The following is a 21788-nucleotide window of genomic DNA, read 5'->3' on the forward strand; positions in this document are numbered from 1 at the left end:
ACAAAATTATTTAATTAATTTTAATTGCTTGACCAATTAGAATTAATTTAAATTAATCATTTGTGGTTGGTTCTATCCAAACAAAATGCATGCAAACCGTGCAAACCTGATCATGCAATATATTTCAATCCAATGGTTCGATTTGGAATCAGGCACACCATCGCAACTGTTAGAATCTCAAGATCATTTTTATAATATGCAATGAATGAATTAATGCATGTAATGAAATTATGATTTTTTCAGGTATATGAATGGTCACTCTAGCCATCTTCCTTGATTAAATTATGCATGCAAAATTGAGTGTCTACACCTTAAGGCCTGAGGGGTGGTGCCGCGGTAGCACATCGAGGTGAGGACTCAAGGCCAAGTGTCGCAAGTGAAGCAATGTCTAATACAATCAGATCGATCTTCGATCTCGTTGTCACCAATGCTCGGTGTGCTCTATTGCTCGAGTTTAAGGCTCGATGACCGATGTGCTTTGTTGCTCGAGTTTGAGGCGGAGGCGCCATCACACCAATGTGCTTGGTCCGTTGGTCGTTGTCGTTGATGAGGTTTTTTTTCCTTTAGTTTAGGATTTCTGATTTCATTTTTGCTTTACCATATGAGCAATCAGCGAACGCGTATTGGGTTTTGGTTGGGTTTTTTTTTTTTTTTTTTTGAGAATCCGTTTGGGTTGGCCCGGTTGGGTATTTAGTTAATAAAAATTTAATTATTTTGATTTAAAAATCTTTTTGGGGTTAGTTTTGTTTAGGATTGATGTTGGGCTTTTTTTCCCTAGGGTGGGCTTACTATGTTACAATTTTTTTTTTTTTTTTTTCCAGATTTTAGTTCAAAATTTTTTTGGGGCTTTTTCTTTTTGCTTGAAAGTAGAACAAATAATGGAGCAAAATTTAATTTTACTGACATAAAAAAAACTGGGGGTGTTCTCAAATATTTTTTGAAGGGTAGACAAATAAAAATTTTTGTATTATTATATATAAAAAAAATTTTCAAGTTAGGGTGGTACTAGGACCACCCTAGCCTGAACGTGGCGCCGCCCCTGACTAGAGAGAGTTTGAAGCTTCCAATGGCTACTTGTGGGGATCATCATTCTTTATCATTTATTTGAAGATACTAATTGTTGACAACACAATTTGTATTTTTATATAAGTAAGTGCAAATGCACCAGTTGATGCAAAAATTTTGTAAATTTTGCAAAAAAAATCTACTTTTTCTATTTTACACATCTATTTTTACAAAGGGCAAAACTTAGATACAATACCTTAGATACTGTACCTTAGGTACCCATTTTAAAATTCAGCCACTTGTCTGACTAAATAACTCAATTAACGGTGTTAACACAGTCCATTTATCTGTCTCTTTCTTTTCACTTTTGTTTTCAGTTTCCCAAGATGTTAGATAACCCATGAGAAAACCCAACCTCTTTAACTTTTGAATCTCTCAGACTTCTAAATTTTTAAAGAAATTGTTGTGAAATTTTAAAGTACTCGCAAGTATACAAACCGTACCGAAGTATAGTTTGACAAGAACGAGGTCGAACCCACAGGGACTTGAATGAACGTAGGAAAATTAAATCAAATCTTAACCAAATTAATCCTAATCTAGTTTAATAAAAATTGGTTGTTTTGAAATTAAATGAACTAAGCAAATAGTTAAACTAAGCAAAAGATATAAAGCAATAAAAAGATGTAAATAATCAAGGGAAAGGAATTAAGGTTTTGGAATTCACCTTGTAAGTCATATCAGCATATATTTATGATCATTAATTTTTCCCAACCACTACATGATAATCTAGAAATCAATCTTGCTATCATGGTAAATATCATCATTAAAACTTATGTTTAAAAATCTAAAGCATGCTCTCCTTTGCTTCCTAGGTATAAAATCAAATCATCAATTGTATCTGTAGCCAAACAAATCACAAGATATATCCAATTCTAAAAATCGAATCATAAATTGTATCCATTGACAGACAAATCACAAGCGATATCCAATTTTATAATCAAGAATTAATAAACCAAACATTCAATTAATTAAGACAAATCCTAAACCATGAGAAAAACATGATTGAACTCATATCTAGAATCCCATCTTAGTCAATTGATATGAAGCAAGAACAATTTAAATCATTAAAGAACAATTATTGTGGGAAAAATCAAATCACATAAATATTACTGATAATCCTTAACAAGGTTTCATCCTCAACCCTAATTATAAATTTAGCTACTCACAGTAATTTTAAGAAAACACAAAACAATAAAATACTAAGCATTAAATTAGACAAATAAATAAAACTAACTATCATGGAAGAAAACCAAAGAGGTAGCCACAGCCGCAGCTCTCCATGCATTCAGCCCTCAGCCCTAGCACTAGCCTCTCTAAATTTTGCCCGAGAGAGCCTTTAAATAGGTCAAGGAATCCTATTACAAGTTGAATTCCTATTTGGAGAAAATCTCAGATTTTTAGGCTTCACTTAACCGACGATTTTGGCCCATTTAAATTCATAATTCTGACTTTTGGTAACTACAAAGTTGTAGCCCTTTAAGTTAAAGTTCCAGCCCAATTTGAATCATCTCAATTGGATATCTGAGCCAAAAGTTATGCCAAAAATACTAACTGATGTGCAGGCTGGAATCCTAATCCGAATTGGACTTGGATTTGGTGCAAATTTCCTTTGATTTCTTGCTCCAATTGGACTTAAATTTAATTAGGTTGGTCTTTTCTTGAATTCATGCCAGTTTGGATGTAAGTTGGCTTGATTCAATTGGCCTAGCCCCACTTTGCATGTAAAGCCCTTGTTGCCTGCAACACAAAGATATTATATAATTAGTCACAAAATAATATAAAAGTAAGGCTAAATATGTAGATATGTGAGTAATTTATTGTATATATTTCATGCAGGCTGGAATCCTAATCCGAATTGGACTTGGATTTGGTGCAAATTTTCTTTGATTTCTTACTCCAATTAGACTTAAATTTAATTGGGTTGGTCTTTTCTTGAATTCATGCCTATCTGGATGTAAGTTGGCTTGATTCAATTGGCCTAGCCCCACTTTGCATGTAATGTAAAGCCCTTGTTACCTGCAACACAAAGATATTATATAATCAGTCACAAAATAACATAAAAGTAAGGCTAAATATGTAGATATGTGAGTACTTTATTGTATATATTTCATGCACATCAGAAATCAAGATTAGAAGAACAAAAAGGTTGACTTAATTATGTGCACTGCGTTGTCAACTAAAGGTTTGTTGCTTCTTGTCTGTGGCTAGGGACATAGTTAAAGAAGCAAAGAACTTGAACGAACAATGAACAATTTCATGTAATCACAGATCTATGAATGACCATACCCAAAAATCCCATGTTTGGAATCCAACCAAAACCATCATGTCCTAACAACCAAAATAAACCCAATCCCCAAATCCACATAAAATCAAACGAGGAGAGGAGAAAAGATAAATTAAAGGAAAACTAAAGAACAAACAAAGAAAAAGAAGAGGAGGAGGAGGACGATTGGCGGCCACCGCATCATCGGTGTGCTTCCGATGGTTGCAAAGCTTATGGGTTTTAGGCTTTTAGCCTTGGGTCCTAGGCTAGACTTCAGCGAGAAGGGCAAACCCAAAAGAGACTATGAGAGTGGCTAATAGTGGCCTGTTGTGGCCGCCCTTGACAGTAGCCATGGAGATTCAGTGGTGGAGAGATCTTCAAGTTTGAGATGAGAGTGAAATGATGGAGGTATATAGTTAATAGAATTAGAGAAAGAGAGGGTGTTAACACCATTAGCTAAGTTATTTTAATAAGACAGGTGGCTCAATTTTAAAAGGGATACTTAAGGTACTGTATCTAAGTTTTGCCCTTTTACAAAACACCCACATTAGTTTGTCTATTCTACACATTTATTCAATAAAATATTCATTCTTTTACAATTTTTTATTATTTCCTTCACTCTTCACACTTATCTCTTCTCTTGAAATCCACTCACACACAACCCAAGCCACCATCAACGATCAATCCACCATCATCAAGCATAGCCACTGCAGACTGTGCACCATCATCAGGCTCTCCCTTCACCCACTGATCAAACAAAGAATAAAAATCATCAAACCCCAAAAATCATCAAAATCATCAACACCATCAAAACCTTCAAAAATCATCAACAACCAAGATCAAGAACTTGAATTTTTAAGGTTTCTCTAACCGAGATCAACAACCGCGCATGACTTTTTAGTCTTTTACCCTGTGCTCCCTCTGAAGTTGTCAAGTAGGCTATGGTGTTTTTCTGGTTTGGTAAAGTGTACAATGTACCTATACTCACTCAAATTGTCTCTCTGGCTTTGTTATTGGTCATCAAGTCGTCGCTGAATACGTGGCCCACTTCAATGAAACACGATCTGTGATTGTTTATGCTGTCTGGGTTTTGATTTGGGAATTGGGGGATGGAATTGAAAGAAAAAAAATACCAAAGCCCAAGTCTTTAAAACCCTAGGTTGAGAAGGAAAGAGGGGGAGTCAGTGAAGTGAAAGTGTGAAAGAGAAAGACCCACCACAACTGATCTCTGCCACAGTTGATCTCGGTCAGATCTCTCCCTCTCTACGTCTCTATTGTGTGTCCGTGTATGGGTTATTTGATTTTCCTTTGAGTTTTTGGTTGGTTTATTATGTATTGCAATCTTGTAATGGTGATGGTGGTGGTAGGTTACTGGATTGGGTGGTGGTGGGTTGCTGAATTAGGTGGTCGGTGGTCGATCAGTTTTGTTCTGTTCAGAGGAAGAGGGAGAGGGAAAGAGAGAAGTCAAATGGAGAAAGAAGAGAGGTGAGAGAAAAAATATATAAAATAATGATATGCACAGCTACAATATATATGCACGGTTACTGTAGCAATTTTGCATAAATGCACAATTTTACACCCACTGATGTGGGTATTTTTTTTTGTTCAAAATGTGTAAAATGAGTAAATTTTTTCTATTTTGCGAGACTTTGCATCAATTGATGCAGTTGCACTAATAATATTGTACTTATTAGAGTGTCATTTTGGAGTACTTTTGCTAAAGTAGCCACTCATCCCCAAAAACCCATGAAATCCATACTAAAACTCTTATTTTACCATTCAAAAAACAGTCATTCACTGTCAAATCACCCTTCCATAGTCATCATAAACCCCTACCATTAGCAAATTATTACTCTTTGGCTCCATTTGGTGGGGCGTTTTCTAAATGAAAACTTGCGTTTTTGATTTAAAAAAACACTAGAAGCTATGCGTTTGGCATTACGTTTTTTGAAAAATTACGAGGGTGTTTGGTCATTGATTTCAAAACATATTGTTTAGTGTTTAAACACTAAACAATATTGTTCAAAAACAAAAAAAATATGTTTGGTCATTGATTTCAAAAAGTATTGTTTAAAAAATATTGCTCAAAACATATGTTTAAAACAATAGTTTTTGAAATAAGCTTGGGACTGATTTTGAACAACAAAAACCATTGCTGAGTGGCATTTTTGTAATTAAGTTGAACAGTACCGGTCAGCTTTTTCACCCACACAGACACAACCCGGCAGCATTTAAACAATATTTTATATTTTTTTTTGTACTTTGCCGATTTAAAAAATATTTATTTTGTACTTTGTTCAGCTTTTTTTTACCATCTAACACACACATACCAAACACATATTTTATGTTTTTGAACACTGAAACATGTTATTTAAACCATGATACCAAACACATTTTTTTGTTTTATAAACACTAAAAACATGTATTTCAATAACACTTTTTAAACTACAATTTTCACATCTTTTTAAACAATAATTTTTGAACTCTATAACCAAACGGGCCCTACGTTTTTTAAAACTCTGAAAATTCACGTTTGCAAAGCACAACGGTGGATAGCTTTTTAAAAAACCAAGTAAAAAACGCAACTATCATAGTTGGTTGAAGCTTGAAATTCCTAAAATAACCTCAAATAATAATGTCTTGCCTGCTACCTGTGGGCGCAACCTTGCTATCATCTATCTCCTCTAGGCCTTGTCACTATCTAATTTTGCTCGGCTTTGATGAAATTTCTTCTCTCTAGCTTTTTTCATTAACTGAATATTTTGGGCATGCAAAAATTGGAGCGCAAGCAAAAATTACTTTGGTATGGGATGAGGTTGTGGGTGACGCAAAGAAGATGACTCTGGAGAAACTTGGATGCAATTGAACGATTTTTTTAGAAATTACTAAGGTTAGATGCGGACCATGTGATTGGCAGTAGAGGATTTTTGTCCAGCTACCCAACAAGTGAAGGAGAAGAAGCTTGAGGTAGTAGGAGACAGACATTGGGAAAGATAAAAATTAGGTGTCCTTGTGTAATTTTTTATTATTATAATATGGTTCCATTTTATGGGACGTTTTCTTATTATTGAATTATTAAATAAAAAATATATATTACTACTCTTATTATTATCATTATAGCATAGCCTGTCGTGTCCTTTTTTGTAATTTTTTCAAAACAACAATTTTAGAGCAACATGTTTTACCAAATGCTCAAATGTAACTTTAAAAACTGAGTTTTCAAAATGCTCATTTTAAAAACGCTATTTTTTGAAAATGTACCTTTTAAAACAACTTATCCAAACAGGCCATTGAACACTCTTGTGTCATAGGCATAAGACCAAGTACATTTGTTCCTTTTATTTGTATTTTGCATACACCAACTTATTTGTATTTTGCATACACCAACTATTATTGACCACAATTCCCTCCAGGTCCCCCATATGTCATGGCAATTTTCAAATTTCCACCTTGATTTCCCCAAGGTACCAAGTCATATCCTACATTGCTAATGGTCTTATCCATAATAATGGGGTCTATATCCAATAAATTGTATGCTGGACTGACAGATTGCATTTGTACAAAATAACTTGATTCTTTCAAAACCCTGCTTGGAAAATGACCATTCCCCATCGGTGGACACGGCTTATTTATATTCCTATATGCCTCGCCCCCAAATTGAAAAAAGCGAGCCTCATTGGCTAAGAGAGTGAAAATATTTTTGGGCCAATATCCTATTTTTTGATTATCCAGTGTAAACCACCAATGACCGCTTGTTTTATCCTGCATGAAGTATAAGAAACGTCAACAAATGAGAATATTTTGATACTATAAGTCTTAGATGTTATCTTTAAAATTTAGAAGAAAAAATCATTGAAATGTGAAAAATTTAACTAAAATAAAATGAAAATGACTTTGATTAAAATGAAAAGCATTATTAGAAGCAGCAAACAAATTAGCAGTCTTTTTTGCAGCAGAGTGTAGGAAAGCAAATAATACAAATCTTTTGTACCACTTTTTGTGTTCCATTTTATGTTCTACCAATTAAAACTTGCCATGTAAGCTACTATTTAATACATCTACAATGCAACGAAACATGCATTTGATACTTATTTATTAGGTGTGTAACCAAATAATAGTATGTTATGCAAAATGGAAAAGACAATTACACAAAGCATAAAGATTTACAGGGTTCCAAACCCCAAATACACCCATAAAGCTCTCTCACTGAAAGCACTAAACACAAAGGCACTTCCACAAAATCTAAACTCCAAATACACCCAAAGAGTTCTCTCACCAAAATCACATGAAGAGAAATCTAAATTTCTCTAGAACAAAGTCACTGCTTAATCTCATATTATATGAGAGAGAGAGATTTTAGGACAAGGTCTACTAAATTGACCAAATCAAAAGCCAGTGACATAACAATGCGATTTTGTGGGTAGGGATGCAAAGTTGTACAAATAGTAATAGGACAAGGTTTTGTTGCATAAGTGTGCGATTGTGCATGTGAATTGATGTCATAAGCATCGCAAATTGGGTAGCTTCATATATGGATTTTTTTGTGGGTAGGGATGCAAAATTGTACAAATAGTAATAGGACAAGGTTTTGCTACATAAATGTGCAATTATGCATGCGAACTGGGATGTCATAAGCATCGCAGACTGGGTAGCTTCAGATATATATGTTAAGAATGAACAAAGTTTCTCTCCAAACTAGTTTGGAGAGAAACCCTTCAAACTTATCATATATTTTTATATTGAATGTGAATTTTGAAAATCTAACCGTTGGATTGCATGTTCTTATTATATCATTCATGCTTGCAAAATTTTAAGATCAAAAATCAATTGCTACGTCATCAATCAAATGTTAAAATTTCAAGTTTTTATTATCTAAAATTGTGAATAAAAAAATAAGTTTATTGATCGAATAATAAATAACAACTAATTTGAAAGAAATTTGATATGCATGTTAAGAACATAAGGAACACATAAACTGCAGCGGTTAAATTTTCAAAATTCACACCAAAAAAAGAGATATACGATAACCTTGAAGGGTTTCTCTCCAAACTTTGTTCTTTATAGTACTGGCCAAGGTGTGGGTGTATGCATGCTACCGGGCTATAAGTATAAAGTAAGACATGTGTATGCTTGGCCTGGGCAATTACTGTTACCAATCAATGCAAGCATATACATACTAGAGCCAAGATTTGTAACATGTGGGCAACATGGAATTGAACCCAAACTTTAGGGATGAGATTTGAGAGTGTTTAGATTTTACACCTTGAAATTTCAAAATTTAGATTTTACCCATAAAATTTGAGAGTGTTTGGATTTTACATTCTCAAGTTCAGAGTATAAAATCCAAATGCCCCTAAACTTTATGGAATAGAATCCAAACAGCCCTAAAATGTTGGGGGGTAAAATTCAAATTTTGAAACGTCAGGGTATAAAATCCAAATACCATCAAACTTCTGGGTGTAAAATTCAAACACTCTCAAACTTTAAGGGTGTAGTTTGCAATCTAGCCTTTATTTTATTTTTTGTACTTATTATGTGGTAAAGCAAAAAAAGGTTCCAGTGTTTTTTTTGTAACGTTTTGTTTGTTTCGATGGAAAACTTTGTGTAAAGATAATTTTCCGTGTTTTCCAGTATTTGGTCGCATAAAAAAAGATAAGTTAGAGGAAAATTATTTTTGGTCAATATAAAAAGTATGGCTTATTTTTAGAAATTTTTTTCCATTAAATTTTTTTGGAAAACAACTCTATCTCACGGTAAGCTAAATAAGGGAAGTTAGGAGGGTTATTTATTTATTTATTTTTTTTTAACTCATTTAAAGTTACCATCAAACATTGGAAAATGAGATAGTTTTATAGAAAATGCTTCTTGAAAAACGATTAATTTTCTAGAAAACATCATTACTGAAACAAACAGAGCATAAATTGATTCTATCATTTGCGCTTTCACTTTCTACCGTCAAACTCAAAGTCTATGTCTCTGTTTTGGTGAATCGGTTGTGACTATAGAGAGCACACTTAGTGTATCATAAGTAAAAATTTAAGGTAAAAAATAAATGCATCCAAGTTTTGAATCTTTCCTTTATCATACTTTCTTTTATTAAACAAATTCTCATTGAGTGCTACAAAACAAATTCTCATTGAGTGCTTCAATGTCAATCAAAAAGTACAAACATTTTCGCATTTAAGCAAAAAATCTTTGGTTTAGTATTTTTTTTTCAATAATTATAATATACATATAATTTTATGAGAAATTACTATCAATGTGATTGTTTCCACTTTTTTTTTTCTTGGTCCATAGGATTGTCTCTTAGGTATTTGGGCTATTTAATGAGACATAGTATTCTCTTTTCCCTTCAACCATTGTCTAATGATATAGGTGTGATTCGTTATGTTTTAAAAAAATATATTGGCTTTATTAGTAAAGTAAAATGACATCTATGAGTTTATGTTAGCTCAATTGGTAAAATATCTTGTTAGTAAATATAAATTCGGAGTTCAAACTCCGTCAACACCAAAAACAATTTGTTGTCTTGGCTTGATGATAAAAAACAATCATTATGAAGTAACCGTCATAAGTTGAAATTCTATCCTATATAGAAAAAAAATGACACTTACAATTTTGTTGAAGTTCTATTAGTAAATATTTTAAATGAAAAATAATATCATAAATGATTTATATAATAAAAGAATGATGTATCATAGCATGATTTCTCACTTTAATGGACAATGTATTACCTGAGCTATCAAAATATCAGTAACGAATTGTTGTCCTTGAAATACAGAAATATTGGCGAAAGGCGAACCAGGGTGAAGACGAGGATGCACTTGTACAAACCCAGGGCATTCAGAATTGAAACAACCAGTTTTCCCAAAGTTGTCTACCTGTAAACATATAAGCGAAAGTAGGGATATATTCATGAAAGTACTTATAAACACTATAGGTAAGAATGAAAATGATTTGGTTCTTACTGTCCAATATGTTGTTATTCGTGTACGACTATCACCGTATAACACTGGATCCACCTATGAATGTCAATACCATGATATAAAAATCCTTTCTAACAGTGTAATATGGAATATAAAGAAAGGTTATATTATTAATGACATCAATCTATGTATATATATTGAACTGATTATTCAAGAGACACAGAAATACATTTTGTCACTTACTGCCCAACCGGCTTGTATGCTTTCAAGTCCATTGAATTGTCCCTTTTGAACCCAAATTTGAGCCATACTGTATTGGCCCATTTCCACACTTGGATTTTCCAAAGAGATGATCGCCCGAGCACCATGATTAATTCTATTATTCGATTTTGTGTGATATGTAGCAAACTAGAAACCAAAAAAAGAAAAGAAAAAAGAATTAGCTTATGAACTACATCTAGTTTAACATAATTGTGCCATCAATAGCCACCATTTAAATACTGTGAATTAGAAAATTATATTTTATTAATGTTAAAGTTCCCCTATAAAATTCAGTGTTTTTATCATTTTATGTCAATACATGACATACCAAAAAAATTCATTTAAAGATTTGACAATGTTAACTAGGAGGTGATACTGGTAGGTATAGATTGATATCCAGAGAGTGGAGGGTGGTTACAAAAATTTAAAGAAACAAATAAATAAGAGAACATTGCATTCGAATCGTAGAATGCATGTTAAATTTTGAAGATTATAATTATTGAGAAAAAAATATACCTACAAAAAATTTAATTATTTTTTATTTTAGACTAATGATGTTCTACATTATAAAGCATTTGTAATGCCAACTGTTAAGAGTTTTATAATTCCACTAACACCTTTTGGCCTTATAATATTAGCTAATGATATATATTATCTGTAAAATTTATTGTATGCTATAGAGTTTTAGCATACAATTTACCCAATTATTATATTCACAAACTCAAACGTTGTTGATTGTATAAGAAACAAATGATGCTTTTAGGACAGCCTCGTTTATTCATAGTCAAAATCCAAGTTTTGTCTTTAAATTGGATTTTTGCCATTATAGACAGGTGGTCATTCATATCATATGACAGGCAAGTGATATAGGTTAGGTGAAAAAAGTGCCACTAAACCACAAGGTCATTGAAATAGAAAAGAAAAAAATAAATAAAACATAAGAATTTGAGCACGTACGGAATATTCCATTTAAATATATTTGTGTTTTATAGTAATAAAAAGTGAATATAAATAGTTAACTTACTTGTTGGCTCGGGTTATCGTCTGTAAAATTTTTAGAATGATATTTTGAGTGAGAATACTCATTTCTTAGGTGATTGGATTTAATCTTCATAATAGGTACCATTCCTGGTGGACAACCTTCATCTTGAAGGCCAATTTTGGAAAATTTACCAATTTTGGTGTCGTAATTATTCAGCACATTTCCAGAAAAACTTGGAGCCATCTGTAAAGTTAAACTAATTGCATGTTAGTTTAGTAAACAATAAAAGTTAAATCTAAATTGGTAAATACAAAATACACACCCAAAAAAAAATAAAAGTAAAGAGGGAAAATAAAAATGTTTACTTAGTACAAGTCACAGGTATCTAAGCAATATGTGCAGAACAACCTTAACTGTGGAGACAAAGACCATAGAAAACTAGAAATCACAATAAGATACTGTTCTCAAGCAAATAATTAACTTGAATCTTTTTGGCTATCTGAATATTTCCAACATTTGCTATTGGCATTTTGGGCTGTGAGAGCGAAGGCCGAACCAACACAACCCAAATTGGCAACTTTGTAAGCTGTCCATTTGAGGTTCAAAGTAATAACTCTTAAGTCTTTTTCTTTTTCTTTTTTTTTTTTTTTTCTTTTTTTTTTCTTTTTTAAATTTTCTGAGACAAAAAAAAGGGGACTCACATGTAGCAGTCATTGTCCCACGCCCCACGGTACAGTTGGGTAAGCCCATGGGTAACTCTAAGTCTTCAATTGAATTATTTGTACATTAAAATAATAAGAAAATGGGAAAACTGGATCCAAATAATTTTATGAACTAAGTTGGAGGGAATTTTATTTTTGTGAAAGTTAATTTTAAATGAAGTTTGGTAAATTAATATGTTAATTTAAATGAACTAAAATTCTATATAATTAGAATAAAATAAAACTACTCAGCACGAATTAAAAATTAAATAAGAATAAAGTAATTGTAATTAAAAAATTATGAATAACGGAGAAGTAATATAGTTCTTTTGAGTGAGTAGAAGATCTAAATTTGATCGAGAGGACGCTAATGATATTAAATAATTAGATTCTAACAACTATAAAAAGTAATGACATTAATTTAAAAATTAATTGCTTTTATTAACAATTAATAAGATACTATTTTGTGGGTTTTAGTTAACTCAACTGGTAAAGTCTTTGATGGTTTTATAAGAGATCTGGGGTTCAATCTCCGCCTACATCAAAAACTGATTAGTGTTTTGGTCTGATGATAGATGGTAAAGAATGTTGTAGGGGTGTTTGCGGTGTGGTTTTGGGCCATTTTAGCATAGCCTTTTGCGATGCAGTTTAGCTAAAACTATAATTACATTGTATCTTATTTTTGTAGTCACATGTGTGGTGCGATGTATAAGATGCGGTATGAACGGTTTGAACTCGGCATATTTTTCAAATTTTGGGCTTTTCCTACCTAGCTCAAAACTAATTTTTCCCTTTATTTTGAACCAAATTTTAAACTATTGAGCTACTTTTTCTTCATTTTGGGCTGGCTTTCTTTAGTCAACACTTGCTAGAGTTATCAAACCTTTTTTTTTTGAAAGTTAAGGTTATTAAACTATTAATAATATATTTAATATTAAAAATAAATAAATATATTAATATATAGAGAGGGTGCGGTGCGGTTTGTGTGATTTTCTTATTATAAAATTGCAAACTGCACTGCATCATGCGATGCGGTGCATTGTTACTTGCAGTGTGGTGCGGTTATTTCATTTTATGAGTAGTTTTTGTGCGATTTTTGTGGTTTGTACGTTTTGGTGAACATCCCTATTTTAGAGTGTGATCGCTAATTGTTGAGACTTGATTGATAAAATGAATTTTAAATTTATTTTAATTATATGGTAATAGAATTTTATATTTGTAGTAGAATTTGGAGACACATAATTTTAAGAACATAAGTTGTATCATAAAGTATATGATTTGAAAAATGAAACATCAAATAAATTTATTGCATTATACATACAAAAAATACATTAAAAAAATGACAAACTATGATTTTTTTTTCTATAAAATAAGGCACTCACGAATGATAAATTTGCATAGTCTACCAATAATCTATACAATTGCTACCATTAGGAAAATTATCACTCTTTGCTATCCACTATTTAGGTGTTCCAAATTATAAATTAATTAAAAACTTTAAGTAATACGGTCAAATACATAAAATTAATCATTTTTGAAATTCTAACTTAACCCTAAGGAGTCAATTTAGCGATTTCTAAGGTCTCATGATATCCAAAACTCCCTGTAATAACTTAGTGTGCGTGGGATGGGGGGACTGCATATTCTCAAAGAAATATATAGATACTTGAAGAGGTTTGAATACTCTCATTTGTCAAAAAAAAAAAAAAAAAATCCTAACTTTAGGGCTTTATTTGCAAGAAGTTTGTTAAGCAGATATTGTGGAATCCTAATTATTTAGAACATTATTTTAATTTTTAGAAAAATAAAAAAATAAAGGAAAACAAAATACGAGGGATCAAGTGGTGCCTGAATTTTGTGATTCTTAAGTAAAGGATGATCAAAAGCCGGTTGCTTGTATATATCCACACAATCAAATTCACGGTCATCTCTTTGCTGTACAAGTGAAAGAAAAAAAATCAGTCTTGGATCTTTGAAATAAAAATGGTTAATATAACAATAGATTTTAATATATCTGAAGCAAGTAGATGAGAAAAATAGAAAATTGACTTTAGTAATCTAATTTATTATATTTTCCTGCTAAATTTGTAAACAAATTCTTATCAAGAAATGCATGCCTGGGTTTTCCTAGTGTCAATTATAAATATGCTTATTACCATTAAAACTATATCTGTCATATATGCCATTGATGGTTTGACATCTCAAATTTTATTTCTATTTATATATCAAGGCAATCTTACATTTGGATAATTATTCACTCTCTTATCCAAATAGCTTGTGTTAATTGTTAGATCAATAAAAATAAATACTAATGATCCGTTTGAGTAAAATATTATTTGTATTTGACAGTATCTGTTTATTCCTATATACTTAAAACAAAAGACAAATTTCACTACCTTTTTCTACACACATATGATTTAGTAAAAAAATAAAATTTTAAAATTATAAATAAAAATATAAATGAATAATATTGTTTGTTATTTTTCTTGAAAAAAACCTTCATATATAAGAACTTCAATCAAAACAACATAATTATGAACTAAATTGAATTATTTATCGAAATTTGTAATTTACTTATACATACCACTATGTACTTTTTTTTCAATTATTCTTTATATCAACGCTTTTAGATATTTTAAAAAAAATCTTCAACGAAACGAAACATATACATATTTTAAGGAGAAAATGGGCTTTTGTCCTTTCTTTTTAAAATATCCAGCAAAATGCCCCATGTCTGAAACTAATTAGGGAAATGCCCTTAATTAGTTTCAAATATATAACTCAGTTTTTGGAACATCAAGTTATAGTGAACATGGACTTAGAAAAAAAAATTTGGAAATCGAGTTCCATGAACTCGAGTTCCATGTAAAGTACTCAAGTTCATGGAACTCGAGTTTCAGAAAAAAAAAATAATAATAATAATTTTTTTACTGGATATTTTTTAAAAAAAGGGCAAAAGCCCATTTTCTCCCATATTTTAAGCATGATTTTTTGCTTGTAAACATATAAAGGTCTCACCAGGAATAAAAACATTGTACAGTATTTGAAAACAATCTCTAAATACGATATTAGTTTTTAAAAACTTAAATGTAAGTACCTGAATTGGCTTCACATTGGTTATTCCTTCTCCAACAGCTTTGTAGCACAAACAAAGACTTAGAACTACTAAGAGATGTAAACCCATATTTACTCGTAAGCCAGCACTCAACATACAATATTACCGTCCTTTTGATTCATCTTCCCATGTTCCTAACCTATAAATACGTGTTGTAACCTACTAGACATAAACCGAGCCTTGTTTGGTAACTATTATAAGCAATATATTATTATTAGATTTAATGCTCATCCCTCTCCCTCCCCCCCCCCCCCCCCCCCCCTCCAAAAATAAAAAATCATTAGGAGAAAATATTAGTTGTTTTAGTTATTATAGATTTAATGGTCATTACAAATATAAGGTCACTTCTTTTGTTATTACCCGTTTTAAATACATTATAATGGGTAATTATTGATTACTCCCGGATTACCATAAATGCGTACTCCCCCTCTTACATGAATTATGGGTTAGGAATACGGAAAATTATTGTGTAGTCCCGGAGTACAATGTCAGCATGCTGACCTTGTAGTCCCAGCCAATAAGAGCATGCCAGCACATTAAAACTTGTTTATTTCAGCAGGACTACCAGCTCTTGTTAACGTTTGGAAATTTTTAACAGGGGCACTCCTTCAATAAATTCACGCATGCCCTCATGAACTCTCAGTTAAAAGGTTTGGGCCCACATCAATAAAATAAATAGGGTTCTCAGTAGAAGACAAAGGCTTAAAAGCCATAAAGAATATTGACAGCAACATAAGCTCTCAATTGAAGACAATGGCGGACAAAAAGGAACAAGTTACGATTTTTTTTTTTAGTTTCAAGTAAAACCATGGTAGAAATACTGGACTTAGAAAGTTATAAAGGTATATTTTGTTTTGTCTTGTTTTGATTTAATTTATGTTTTGGAAGAATGTTTAATTATTTGTGGTGATATATTTGCTCTCAAATAAAACTCTATAAATCCTTGGAAACAAAGTTTTTAATAGGTATTTTCACAAACATCATCTGTGCATTTAAAAAACAACATTAAAATCAAATCAAATATAAATCAGCCACATTTGGGCTAGAGAGAGAGATGAGAAAGCTTTAAGATAGGAGGTCACATGGACAAGCATAGCTGGTGGTGGTGGTGTGGGACTTGGTGGCTGATGCAACCATGGAGATTCGGCCATGGGTGTCCCACAGAAAAGTATGGTAGAAACAGGGATTTTAAAGTTTGGTGAAGCTGAAGAAAAAATCAAGAAAATGAACAAAGAAAGTGAGCTAAAGAGAAGAGAAAAGGGAGAAAATGGAGAGAGATATGGATTCTGAAATTTGCAGCACATTAATTAAACCCAAATTTGAGCCCACCATTCACGTTCCCAAATTTTGAATTTGCTTTCACCGTTTCATGGTTAAACAGATGTTAGGATCATCAACACGGGCTAATGTGGCAATTCAACTGAGATAAGCAAGTTTTAATGTGCTGGCATGCTCCTATTGACTGGGACTACAAGGTCAGCATGCTGATCTTGTAGTCCGGGACTAGGCAATAATTTCCCCAGGAGTACGCATTAGTATTCTATAATTTTTCCAACCTACTATCCATTTTGGATTAACTTTTCAGCTGTTCCAAAATTCCCTTAAATACATTTTTTTTTTTTTTTGGCAAAAGGGAAGATATGTTAAGTAAACTACGTGGCTATGTGTGAGCACACCTTCTCGCGCCTGACTCACGCTGCGTGGTTTGTCCCCCTTTGGGAAGTATGCCTCATCTGAATGGATTGGTGGTGGAGGAATTGGGAGTCGCCACCTAGTTTAGGTCTAGGAACCAAATTGGGCCTTTTAGTATTTACATGCATAGATCTGTATATCAGATTTTTTGGTATGACTTGAGAAGGTGTTAGGCACCCAAGACTGTCCCGCTTGTAGGCCGGCCTCCATTATGTGTTGCTAGGAGCCTAGGACATGTTTAAATAAAGAGTTTATTAAGAGAACTCTAATCCTTAACCTAAACATACATCATTCACTTAAAAGAATAACACACACAACATGGTAAAGATTGCATCACAACATTATAGGAAACAAATAAAAACAGAAAAGGAAACACATTAGAACAGAATTAAAAAGATATATACTAAAAAAGAAAAAGATCACTATTAAATTACACACATAAGGAAAGACTACAAAATAAACCTAACATGGAAAAAAGACTAAAACAAACATGGAAAACAATTAAACATAAATAATCTATATATAATATAAAAGCGAAACTTTTGACTTTTTGTTGACTACTCTTCATTGTGTCACGTAGTTACATAAATTAATGTCATATATACATTTAAAAATAACGAACAGTTGTGCATTTTCATTTTTCAATAAGCACCTTTGCACCTAATAGGAATTTTTTCAGTCAATAGACACATTTTCAGTCAATAGATACATTTTCATTCAATAGGAATCTTTTCAGTCAATAGACATATTTTTATTCAATAGACACATTTTCATTCAATAGGCATTTTTTGGATCAATAGACACCTTTTGGTATAACCAATATTAAATGTTATGACCTTTCAATAGACACCTTTTGGTATATCAAATTTGAAGGTTTATGACCTTTCAATAGGCACATTTTGGTAAATATATTACAACATATTATATATATATATATATATGGGTTAGGTTCAAGTTACACTTGGTGTAACTCTAAGCAATGTTACACCATCTAATAACTTGTTATTAAATTAATATTTTGAAAATCCATCCGTTAAATTACATGTTCTACATGTTCTTAACATGCATGCCAATTTTCATATCAATTGGATGCTATTTACCGTTTATTCTATAAAGTCATCTTTTATGCATTATTTTAAACTATAAAAAATTGAATCTTAACAATTGATTGATGACATGACTATTAATCTTTGATCACCTTGAAATTTTGCAAGCATGAAGAATATACGAAAATAATGTAATCTAACGGTGGATTTATCAATATTCGCATCCAATTAAAAAATATTGAGTGGTGTAACATTGTTTAGAGTTACACCAAGTGTAACTTGAACCTAACCCTATATATATATATATATATATATAACACAAACTAAACTAGAGATGCAACATTTTGTCTCTTATTCCTTCATACAGAAATCCGAAAAATCACGTTTTTGCAAATTTAAACAAACAAAGGTATTAAAAAAAAAATGCATAACTCACTCCTCCCTCCCTTAAAAGTTATCATGGCTTTTGAGTGGAGTTGTGGTGTTCCTTTGTGTTAGAACCCCTTTCTCTCTCCCTTGTGTGTGTGTGTGTGTTTGTTTCTTAAAAAAAAAAAAAAAGTCTTAAAAAATAAGCATGTTAGAAACCCTAAGTACTAAACTAAGAACCACATAAAACTAACCTATAATCATGTTAACACAACAAACAAGAATCATAATCATTAAACAAAACAAATATTAATATTCAAGCTAACATCACTTAAATAACATGTTAATATAACATAAGAATAAAATAAAGACACAAGAACAAATAGAACCGATTATATCAACCCAAAATCATATTAATATATATATCAAAATAAATAAATAACATCAAGCATATCAAATATAGAAAAGACTATATTAATAAAGGCAAAAACACTATTTTGGTCCCTACATTCTAGGGTCACAATCAATTTGGTCCCTATATTTTTGTAGCAGTCAATTTGGTCCCTGTTATTTTTAACTTGTAGTCAATTTGGTCCATATCGTTAACTCACTAACAGAAATTCCTATGTGGCAAATGGTGTGCATATGTGGCTTCTAAAATAATATTAAAAATTTTAGTTAACATAAAAAATGCCAAATTAGCTTTAAAAAAGCAACAAAAAAAAAAAATCCAAATCTTTCTCTCTCTAACCTCTCCCTCTCTTTCCTCTAATATCTCATTCTCTCTTCCCAACCGCCATCGCAACCCCACCAACACCACCAGTCTAGCCACCGCAATAGGAAAACACGGCACCACCTTCACCACTTGTAAAACCCTTCTATCCCTTGTTCAGAAATGGGTCCATGGTGGCCGACCCACCCACATCCACCCCTTTCAAACCCAGCAACTTATATGGGTTTTGATTGTTGTTGTTGTTTTGGCTGGATCTCTCTATTACTCACTCATTGACATGAGCTTAGATTTATGGTTTTAGCTGGATTTGTGTAAGAAAACTACATAGATCTATGGTGATGTTGGCTCCAAAAATAGGAGTTTCGAAAGCAATTTTTGAAAGTGATGCTTTAACTATGAATCAAGCCATAAACTCTGAAAAGAAGTGAGGTCAATTAATCATATTATTCAAGGCTTTCCAATTTGCCAATTTCCAACACCTAGCTAGAGAATAACAAGGTAGCTCATAAACTAGTATAAATGGCCTAATGAACACCAATACGCAAATTTGGAAGGGTACAAAACAAGGGAGTCAATCTCATATTGGAGGCTGTACTGGTTTGACTAGTGAAACTATATATTTCGGTACCTGTCAATACCGGTATACTATTTAGGTTTACTGCAATTTTATATATATATTATAATAAATATAAAAGTTTACCATAAAACATGACCTCAATTCAAAATAAATTATTCATGGTTTTAGACTTTAGCATCAACAAAAAAACAAAAAAAACAAAAAAAAAATACAAAAGACAGAAAACTTAATTGTTCATTGCATACTAAGAAAACAAATAATACTAATAAGTTAATGCAAGTAAGTTACCATTCTGCCCTTACAAAAACTCAAAAATTACAAAACTAAAAAAAAAAAGGCTTTTTTCTGTACCGAAAGACATTGGCGTTTCGATACCGGTACATGAACCGGTACGGTATCGACCACCTTGGTACAAAACCATTTGGGGGTATTGCATGTTCTACAATCTGTACCTTCTTTGTCTTTCTAATTAATGTACTTTCATCTTTGAATTGAATGAAATTTCAGTTTGGAATAAAAAAAAATTTTGATCTGATCTTTGATTTTTTGAAGAGAGAAATAATCGAAGAGAGATAGAGAGTCAGTTGTTCTTTTTGTTTTCTTTTTGTTTCAAATTTTTAGCTGACATGGCACTTTTTCATCTTTGATTTTTTAAGTCTATGATGTGTACTCTGAATATTCAAAATACACATCATAGACTTTATAGTCGATCCAGATTTAGGGAAAGAACATGTGCTACAGAAAAATTAGAAGGACAAAAAAATAAAAATGCCATAACTTTGTGACTAAGCTGAGGTTGATTTTTTTTTTTTTTTTAGAATCAAGCTAAGGTTGATCTTAAAGACTTAAAAGGCAACAACAACAGCCCAAAAAAATAAAAAAGAAGTATACTTCTAAAATGGAGAAAATGGACAAATGCCCCTTTAAAAAAAAAAATCCAGCATTTTACCCCTTTTCCCAAACTAATTAAGAAAATGCCCCTCTTTTGAAACTTGATTTTCTCAAAATCGAGTTATGAAAAAAAAAAAATTTAGGAGCCCTATAGTGGCGTTTTAAGGAGCTTATAATGACGTTTTAAGGACCTATAGTGGCGTTTTTTAACTCGATCTCCATAAAGTCAAGTTACATGCAATTTTTTTTCTTTTTTTTACCTATAACTCGATTTCATGGAGATTAAGTTACAAAACACCACTATAGGTCCTTAAAAAGTCACTATAGGCTCCTTAAAAACGCCACTATAGGGTTTAACTCGATTTTGAGAAAATCGAGTTTCAAAAGAGGGGCATTTCCCTAATTAGTTTGGGAAAGATGACAAAATGCTGGATTGTTTTTTTAAAAAGGGCAAAGGCCAATTTTTTCCCTCCTAAAATTGCTCAGGAGGTACAACGGACAGAAGAGAAGAACAGCTAAAATAAAGAAGCAAGGCAATAACACAGATCAAAGCAAAGGGAAACGAAACAACAAGGTAGCACACACAACTTATTTATCCTTTACATACCTAGATTTTTATATCTGCACTCACCTACTCCCTGTGTTTACATTGACTTCACTTAAGTGCACTCCTTGATAAAAAAAAAAAAAAAAAAAAAAAAAAAACACTTGCACTCAATAACTAATGCTCTAAAAAGAGAAAATTGACGTATATCAGTACTATCTTTCTTTTCTTGCGATTTTATTTCAAACGATATTCCAATTCCTTCCAAGCTTACTTTAGTTTTGAGCAGTGCAATTTGATTTTCAGGTAGAACCATGATCACCAATTCACCATGATCACCATAGTCCATTTCCACTACCACCTTTCCCTTAGCCATTTATAGGCCCTCGAATCCCTTCATCACCAACCCCATTGGTTATGATGATGCCGAAAAAATCACCAGTGAGCCACATGGTCCTCACGTGCTCTTGACAAGAACCTGTACAACACAAAAACTGAAGACCTTAAGAGGAGTACCGGTGTGGTACCGGCCAAATACCCTCCAACTGTCAAGTTAGAGAAATATCTTGTTTACAACTCTAGAGTACTAGAGCTGGGGTGAATTATGCGTACCTTGGTTGATGAGG

The 21788-nt window shown here is 32.1% G+C and overlaps 1 protein-coding gene across 1 annotated transcript; it reads right to left on the reverse strand.

Annotated features, from left to right (window-relative positions):
• Nucleotides 1-2729: 2729 nt before the first annotated feature.
• Nucleotides 2730-15382, reverse strand: LOC126708484 (uncharacterized). Its single transcript, XM_050408277.1, has 8 exons — nt 15296-15382; nt 14047-14133; nt 11639-11740; nt 10498-10662; nt 10297-10350; nt 10063-10209; nt 3984-4075; nt 2730-2802 (listed from the first exon to the last, which is right to left on the reverse strand). Exons 1-8 carry the CDS (start codon nt 15380-15382, stop codon nt 2730-2732), a joined length of 807 nt encoding a protein of 268 aa, XP_050264234.1.
• Between the last annotated feature and the right edge of the window lie 6406 nt (nt 15383-21788).

Source organism: Quercus robur, chromosome 12, assembly GCF_932294415.1.
Source record: "Quercus robur chromosome 12, dhQueRobu3.1, whole genome shotgun sequence".
Classification (NCBI taxonomy): domain Eukaryota; kingdom Viridiplantae; phylum Streptophyta; class Magnoliopsida; order Fagales; family Fagaceae; genus Quercus; species Quercus robur.

What these genes read in the sequence shown, in the direction of transcription:
- LOC126708484 (XM_050408277.1), bottom strand. Translation starts at nt 15,382, where the DNA reads ATGGGTTTACATCTCTTAGTAGTTCTAAGTCTTTGTTTGTGCTACAAA. An exon ending in AAGGTTGTCCACCAGGAATG is followed by an intron (nt 10,663 to 11,638) that starts GTACCTATTATG and finishes TTTGGTTTCTAG; the next exon opens with TTTGCTACATATCACACAAA. An exon ending in CTGATATTTTGATAGCTCAG is followed by an intron (nt 4,076 to 10,062) that starts GTAATACATTGT and finishes TTGTTTGATCAG; the next exon opens with TGGGTGAAGGGAGAGCCTGA.